At 41.6% G+C, this 9224-nt stretch overlaps 1 protein-coding gene across 1 annotated transcript; it reads right to left on the bottom strand.

Moving 5' to 3' along the window:
• Window positions 1-5153: 5153 nt before the first annotated feature.
• On the bottom strand, window positions 5154-8526 carry LOC142153232 (E3 ubiquitin-protein ligase TRIM39-like). Its single transcript, XM_075210624.1, has one exon. It carries the CDS (start codon window positions 8491-8493, stop codon window positions 6913-6915), a length of 1581 nt encoding a protein of 526 aa, XP_075066725.1. The 5' UTR covers window positions 8494-8526; the 3' UTR covers window positions 5154-6912.
• Window positions 8527-9224: the final 698 nt, after the last annotated feature.

The following is a 9224-nucleotide window of genomic DNA, read 5'->3' as shown; positions in this document are numbered from 1 at the left end:
CGCATCTCTTGGACCTTTATGTCTAGGGTTCTGAGGTCGATGTTTTTTTCTGGTCAGTTTTTAGATGGCCTATTAGCTTTGTATCAGTCCCCTAGAGCAACGGTAGTGGCCAACGGAGTCGCTTCCCCCCCCCATTTTCAATTTCTAATGGGACGCGGCAGGGATGCCCACTCTCGCCTTTAATCTTTGCCCTGTTAATTGAACCATTAGCGGCAAAGATCCGATCTAACAGGGCGATACCTGGAGTTAAAACAGGGAAATCCGAACATAAAATATCATTATACGTCGACGACGTGCTTTTGACTCTCTCGGATCCCACTATTTCTCTCCCCCCCTCCCCCCCCCCCTTCTTCCAGACATCAAAACCTACAGTTATATTTCGGGATACAAAGTCAATCCTCAAAAAACAGAAACTCTTGATTTCTATCTCACAGATAGTATGAGATCTTCTCTTACTCAAAAATTCCCCTTTAAATGGCACAAAAAAAAGATAAAATACTTGGGTATTTATATAACTAAACAATATAATCAGCTTTTCCAAGCTAATTACCCAAAACTATTATCCCAAATTAAATCTGACTTAGAAACCTGGAGTAAGAATCTCATTTCCTGGATTGGACGCATCAATTCAGTCAAAATGAACATTTTACCCAGGTTACTATATCTTTTTCAAGCCCTTCCCATACGCATCCCCCCGTATGTATTCAAATTCTTACAACACTATACTTCACAATTTATTTGGGGTGGGAAGCGCCCAAGAGTACGGCTTCTTGATCTACAAAGATCGACATGGAACGGTGGCTTGGGGGTCCCCAACTTTAGGAACTATTTTTTGGCAGCGCAACTTGCCCAATGTATTTTGTGGAATTCCTCAGGCTCCTCCAGAGTCTGGGTCTCGATTGAAGCTGAGAGACTGGGTATTTCTTCCGCTTCCTCTCTCCTGTGGCTCCCTCGCACTAAGCGTCCTCGGTCCGCTATTTATCACCCAATTGTATCGCATTCGCTTTCAATCTGCGACCGAGCAAACACAAAGTTTAATCTCGCCCCGGCTACTAGTCCAATTATCCCTCTCTTTGACAACCCAGATTTTCCACCAGGTCGTATAGCTTCATCCTTTGAATTTTGGAAAAGGAATGATGTTTATTATCTTAATGATATCACTAAAGACGCTTCTTTTCCCTCATTTGTAGACATAAAAACCAAATTTATTATTCCCAACACCTTCTTTTTTCAATACTTACAACTTAGATATTTTCACTCCACCACTAAATTAACTTTAAGAATCAGGCCGTTGACCTCATTCAAATCACTTTTTCTCCGGCGATCCTCTACAAATGGCCTTATATCTCGATTATATTGGGAACTGAGAGTCCCTAACTTAGACATCCAAGACTCCCATGAGCGAGCCTGGGAGGAGGATTTGGAAGGCCCCTTGGATAGAGAGGATTGGGATGAAATAAAGTCTAACACGGCCTCTAGCTCAATCTGTGTGAAGCTGAAAGAAAACGCCTATAAGCTTCTTTATCGATGGTACCTGATCCCAACCAAATTGCAAAAAATCTTTTCGCACACATCCAGCTCATGTTGGAGAGGATGTTCGTCGGAAGGGTCCTTCCTCCATATCTGGTGGCAGTGCCCCAAGCTTGCCCCATTCTGGTTGGAACTAAAGGACTTCGCGTCTCAGATTCTGCAGATTGACAGCCCATTCTCTCCTAGATTTTTCCTTCTCCCACTTGGATTTCCATCTGCTACTACACATCAAACAAAAATGTTCCGCCATATAGTTTCTGCAGCGCTGTGTCAAATTGCCACCGTGCCTACTCTGCAGGCAACTATCAATAGAGTCTGGCACTCATACAAAATGGAGTTTATGACATGCATACTGCGTAATACTTCTAAATCATTTAACAAAATTTGGGCACCGTGGATGTCATTTTTTCAAGTCCAAACTCCTTTTGCCATTTGACTCCCCTGCAACACTCCACTTGATATCCTTCCTCAATTCTTTACAGCCTCCCCTCCCTTGCCTTCCCCTTCTTTCTTTCTTCTTCCTTTCTCCTGCTTTGCCCCTCTTTTTCTTCTATTGGCGGTTTTGCCACACCGCCCCCCTAGTCTATCTGGTTTATCTCTCTCTGACCAACTTCTCTTCTCTTTGTTTCCTCTCTCTTCTCTCCCTACAGTTAAAATTTGGTCAATATCATGTTTCTGTTCTGTATGATATACACTGAATGTATAGGTCCTTGAACTTGTTTGACTTGATTGCTATGGATACTGTATTAGACTGATGCTTGTTTTTGACCTTTCAAAAATAAAACTTTAAAAAAAAAAAAAAAGTACTTGGTATTGTCTGTGATAACTGGTATTCTCGGTGGCTCAGTGGTTAGCACTTCTGCCTCACAGCACTGGGGTCATGAAATCAATTCCTGACTATGGCCTTATCTGTGTGGAGTTTATATGTTCTCCCCGTGTTTGCGTAGGTTTCCTCTGGGTGCTCTGGTTTCCTCCCAGATTCCAAAAACATACTGTAGGTTAATTGGCTGCTGCTAACAAATTGACCCTAGTCTCTCTCTCTGTCTGTCTGACTGTGTGTGTGTGTGTGTGTCTGTGTGTGTGTGTGTGTTAGGGAATTTAGACTGTAAGCCACAATGGGGCAGACACTGATGTGAGTGAGTTCTCTGTACAGCGCTGCGGAATTAGTAGCACTATATAAATAAATGATGATGATGATTCTCTCACGAACAGTGTCAGCAGCAAGTAATCTGCACCTCCTCCCCTTCCACAGCCCCATCTCCACGGGTAAATCAATTCCTAAATATCAAACAGATGGGGGCGCTTCCATAGTGCATTTCCACACCAGCATTCTAGTAAGTACACCACAAAGGAGGTGTTACAGTTCACCAGGGACTGAATAGTCCTCACTTTTATTGCAGATGCGTCTGAGAATGTTTTGTGCTCTTTATGCACATACGTGTAAGCATTACTATGCCCACAAGGAGAGAAACCCTTAGCCGGGATCAACCAATAATTATGTATAATAGATACCTCTCTTAGATGGGAAGGAGCTAGAAATGTTCTCCGTGTTTTAGGTCTCTTAAAAATAATTTGAGGTTTAATAGGTAATAAGTCTGATAATAATGGGTCAAGTTTCAATACCAACCAATGCTTTTCCAGGATTCTAGTGATCTTATGACTTGCTGCATTAAAAGTAGTAACAAACGAGCATTTGGATGTATTAAATATCTTTTTATCCTGATGAAGTCTGATTAGGTGAAACGCGTAGAGGCGGCTGTGGATCCATTTCTACAGACGAACAACTTCTTACATGATGTCCGCTATTAAAAAATAGAGGAGTCGGCTGATTGTTTGATCAATGCTTGAATGACCTGTTCATCTAGTACATGTAAACTTTGTCTTTTACATAAAATCTTTTACGTTGATTAATGCACTATGGAAGCACCCCCATCTGTTTGATATTTAGGAATATATAGATAGATAGATAGATAGATAGATAGATAGACAGATAGACATGTACACATTTACGGCAGCATAGTGGCTAAGTGCTTAGCACTTCTGCCTTACAGCACTTGAGTCATGAGTTTAATCGATTTCCAACCATGGCCTTATCTGTGAGGAGTTTGTATGTTCTCCCCATATTTGCGTAGGTTTCCTCTGAGTGCTCTGGTTTCCTCCCACACTCCACAGACATACTGGTAGGTTCATTGGCTGCTAACAAATTGACCATAGTCTCTCTCTCTCTGTCTGTTGTGACAGCCAGGAAGGTTCTTCTGATAAACCTCCAAACCTCCCCCTCCCCCAATACCTCGTTGCACTGCACTCTCTACACTGCCGCCACTGTTGGTGACATGGATCATGCAGGCAGTAGAGTGGCCACCCCTTCCATCTCAGGTCCTCTCCACGGAGTCCCAGCCTGTTAGTAGCAGCCATCCATGACTAAGTCACGGCACAGAAAAGGATTAAAGATTTTTTGGGCGGTCTAAGTACTGAATCATCATCAAAGCGACCACGAGTCAGTTCCATTAATGTAAGACACGAAAGCTCTGAGTCAGACCCTCAGCCTGATGATGATCTCCATGTAGAGGAAACACCAGATGAAGTTGAGCTTTTGGTAAAATTAGATCTGTTCAACGTGGAAAGTTACCTGTACTCAGCAGCCGAGAATCAATTTAAAAATCCATTTTAAAATAATTGCAATGTATTTATTTAAGTAATAATAAATTGTTTGCAATTTATAGATTACATTGAACTGTGCTTTATCTATACCTATAGTAACATCATGACTAACTGGAATCAAATATATATGTAACACCCCCTTCTGTATTCTGCGTTGTGAGGGTATATATATATATATATATATATATATATTACACATTGAATGATATAGATGCTTCTCACCTCTATGCTTGGTTTTCAGTGCTTCCACCTGAATCACCACTTTCTCTTCTGGGGGTGTCCCCCTGCCCAGTACTAACACTCGGTGACACACTGTGTATTGCAGAAGCCAGCCAGGCACATTTATTGAACTGGAACCACTAAATGCAGCTTTTGTGATTTTAAAGAAAAATATACTTTGGTATAATCTTAAATAAAAGTGTGAAGAACACAATACAGTGTGGATGAAAGTAGAGCACCAACTCTTACTATGAACAGCAGATTAACACAATAACTTAGGCAGCACGGTGGCTCAGTGGTTAGCACTTGTGCCTTACAGCACTGGGATCATGAGTTCAATTCCTGACCATGGCCTTATCTGTGAGGAGTTTGTATGTTCTCCCCGTATTTGTGTGGGTTTCCTCCAGGTGCTCCGGTTTCCTCTCACACTCCAAAAACATACTGGTAGGTTAATTGGCTGCTAACAAATTGACTCTAGTCTGTGTGTGTCTATATAAGGGAATTTAGACTGTAAACCCCAATGGGGCAGGGACTGACGTGAATGAGTTCTCTGTACAGCGCTGCGGAATTAGTGCTGTTATATAAATAAATGGTGATGATTAATAACTTTCAATAAATCAACAACATAAACATTAATTGTCACAATCGTATACACTGGATCAATATATCAGATGCTAACCTTACTGTTATGGACCTTTTTATAATTAATCCAAAAACGAAGTCTCTTCAGAATATTTTCTTTATTTATGTATGCGCAATACAGACCATTCAATGCAAACAGAATAATGGCAATTTACAATACCTTAGCAAGCCTTTTTATCTCTTCAAACCACAAACTAATACGTAGATAAAAACATCATATAAGACTTTTGACCAATAATATCTCTCCACATATCAGGAACCATCAATATCTTCCCCTAGTCCCCCAGATATAAGCATTAATCCAAGTTTATCTTGCCACATCTATCATGCGCTAACTCCAACGTCTCTTTATACCTCAACTTCCCTATTTATGGAGAGCACATTTCCTTTAAATATGTTTCAGCAAATCTTTTGACATACCCTAAGTAGATGTCTATTTAGAAATAAAACAGCTTAAATTGCAATATATTTTATGCACATAATTAACTCTTAACCTTTCTAACGTTATGTTATAACCAGTTCTTTATTCAACTTCCATTTTGTGTGAATTGAGCATCCATATCACTTACTATAGTAGTCCTTGGCCTATTGCCCCCCATTACATTTTTTGTTCCTACACCCCTGGTTACCACTACCAGCCAGTATCGCCGGGTAGCTGAGTATCACTGTGATCACAGCCAATAGGTGCAGGCAAAGACTGACTACTGTAATTGGATATACACTGACTGACCGTTACTGCAGCCAATCACAGCTGTCAGTGAACCAGAGATGAGGAACACCCACATACATGTATATTTATATATCTACAAGTTAACCCGTGCATGATACTCATGCATTCTAGTCAAATCAAGCTACTTAAGGTGTTAAAAAGGTTCTTGTCATGCATTTGGGCCATAGCCCAGGCCTCCTCAGGGGAAGAGCATTACTTCCCGACGTAAGCACCCTTTTTTAACGTGGTTTTGTCCACATGTCACCACCTCATCATTCTTCTCCATCACCTCATCCTTCATCTTTATCGGCCCATCTATCCAGATGTCTATCCAGACACAGGGATCTCTCTCAGCGGTCCTGAGTATCACACTCCTCTCGCTCTGTCACCCCCGGCAACCACCAACCACTCCCCACTGTCACCCCCGGCAACCACCAACCACTCCCAACTGTCACTTCTCCTTCAAGAAATATATATATATTTTTTTAAAATCTTTATAAACACTTTTAACAATTAACAAATTAAATTAACAAATTAAAAACATCTTAGTATACCAAATTTCAACCCTTTCTGAGTTTTTTTTTCCACACACACACTAAGAATTTAGTAGGTAAGTGTATAACTCCGCCCAGCAGGTGGCGCTGCAGAAAATTTCAGCCCTTTCTGAGGTTTTTTTTCCACACACACTAAGGGCTAGATTTACTAAGCTGCGAGTTTGAAAAAGTGGCGATGTTGCCTATAGCAACCAATCAGATTCTAGCTTTCATTTATTTAGTACATTCTACAAAATGACAGCTAGAATCTGATTGTTTGCTATAGGCAACATCCCCACTTTTTCAAACCCGCAGCTTAGTAAATCTAGTCCTAAGAATTTAGTAGGTCAGTGTATAACTTCGCCCAGCAGGTGGCGCTGCAGCTTGTTGTTTTTTTTTCCCACACACAGACACACGCCACTAGGCTTTTATATAGTAGATAATGAAAGTTTCTAACACACTAACAAGGGAACAAATCCAGACACACTGGTCACCTGGTTACTCAGGAGGAGGGGCTCAGCTGTAGCTCCACCCACTGCTTCATTCTATTGCATAATGTTCCAACAATCCATTTACCCTCCCTTTGATGTCACCAGTCTCTGGGAAGATTTCTTATGATCATTTCTCCCTTTTCCTGACTCCCCCAGATATATTTATACAACCTCTCCCTACCCATAATGCAGCATGAAGGGGCCCAGTGAAGGTGGCAGTGACGGTGTGTAAGTGTCTGATCGGGTCACACAGAGCATAAAAGGACAGCTGTCCAGCCTCATAATCCAGATATATCCTCACTGTATCACAGGGAATATTGTCAGGTAACTGAATCACTTTCCAGTCATGTATCACTGAATACTGATTATTATACCTCCACATACACCAGGACTTGTTATTATATCCAATTGCTGACTGACGTCCTCTCCTGTCTACACTGGGATAACACATCCCTACCAACCAGCTCACTGAGTTACTGACATCCACTTCCCAGTAATGTCGCCCGGAGGAAAATCCCCTGGTGCTTATTACCTGAGGATACTGAAATCTCTCTGGTGTTTCTGGATGATTCTGGGTTTTTTCTGTCCTGGATGCAGTTTTCCTATCACTTGATATATGTATCTTATTACCAGCTGTGTTTACATCCAGTAATATGTCTGTAGCTTCCTGCATATAGAAGAAAACATTTATACATGTTTTTATATCAGATAATCCTGTCTGTAATTTCCCTTCGATGAGACCCACATCCAGATCTCCTACACCATGGACCTGGTCATCATGTCTCTCTCTGTCCTCAGTATCACACAAGTCACCCGTGTCTGGTTCCTGTAAGACAGTTACTGGATCAGACATTTTACACAGCTCCTCAATGTGACGCATCTTCCTGGACAGCTCGTCCTTCTTTATTTCCAGCTGCTGGATCAGATCAGAGACTGAAAGTGAAACGCTCTCTTCATGCCTGGAGATCTCACTCAGGACTCTCTTCTCTAGGTCTTCCAGCTGTCTCCTGATGTCTCTAAACAGGGCAGTGACTCTCTCTGTTACACCAGCTGCTTTTTCCTGATCTTCTCTTCTGCGCTCCTGCAGTCTCTGGACTCTTTTCTCAGTCTCCTCTCTCTTTGTGGTCAGTTTCTGAAGAACATTTCTCAGTTTCTCCTTCTTCTTCTCGGAGGCCTCATCCAGCATCTCCACACGGTGTCCCCGATGTTCTCCGGCCAAACTGCAGGACACACAGATACAGGCAGCGTCCTCTGTGCAGTAATATTTCAAGAGCTCCTTATGGACGGAGCATTTCCTGTTCCCCAGGGAAGTGGTGGGGTCAGATAAGACGTGTTCTGCTGACTTGCTGTGTACTCTCAGGTGATTATCACACAGAGAAGCTTCACAATGCAGACAGGATTTAGCAGCAGGTACAGGAGAGTGAATACAGTAAGTGCAGAAGATCCCAGTCTCCTCCTGATCTGGCCGAGTAGACAGGAAACTCCCCACTATGTTACACAGAGTTATGTTCCTCTGCAGTGCAGGACGCTCCTGACACTCTGCTCTGCATTCAGGACAGGTATAAACTCCAGACCCCTCCTGTTTATCCAGCACACGATCAATACAACCCCGGCAGAAGTTGTGTCCACATCTCAGTGTTACAGGATCTGTATAAATGTTCAGGCAGATGGAACAGTTCAGCTCCTGTCTCAGATCAGCAGACGCCATCGCTGACAGCAGAAGAGAGAAATGAAAGTGAAACTCTCACACTCAGACACCAGTGGGTGTGTTTCACATTCTCCACACAGGGCGAGGCTGAGGTTGTCACTCATATTATATCTATAGGCTCAGTTATACTAAGGGACACAGCTAATACATAAGGGACATCATGCAGAAAAATGTACTTATTTTTGAAACTGTAAAGGTCACTTAATAAGCTAACAAAAATTATTAATTTTGCAGGAATTACTCAGGTACTTTATGAAAAATACAGTTATTTATTTTGTTGTTAAAATATTGATGAAGGCATAAATAACAATGCATTTCTTTCATTCCTGATCATGTAGCAAACAGTCTTATATTGCTAGGGCTATGTAAGTAGGAAAAACCTACCACTATTGTTCTTTAATATATCTTCCTCTCTGACATTTCTAGAAACTGGTTGATCTATGACAAAATATATCATGTTTATTGGTTGAGGAGTGTAGGATAGTTTGGGGACCCCCTAACACCATCATGTTGCAGAAATTGCTATATAAAGTGTCGAAGTCAGGTAATTGGATAAAGTAATTTCAATTAATATCTAACAACTTGATCGTCTTTATCTGAAAATTATGCATATAGCACGCTACGGCGTGGAGAAGCTTATCCAGCCGCAACACGTGGCAATAACAGGTTTTACACATTTACACGCATTCACACGAACATACACATTTGTGGTTAGTACACATTAATTGTAG

This window comes from Mixophyes fleayi, chromosome 4 (assembly GCF_038048845.1).
Source record: "Mixophyes fleayi isolate aMixFle1 chromosome 4, aMixFle1.hap1, whole genome shotgun sequence".
Classification (NCBI taxonomy): Eukaryota; Metazoa; Chordata; class Amphibia; order Anura; family Limnodynastidae; genus Mixophyes; species Mixophyes fleayi.
Note: the sequence above shows the minus strand (reverse complement) of the source record. Positions and strands in the feature narration are given on the sequence as shown.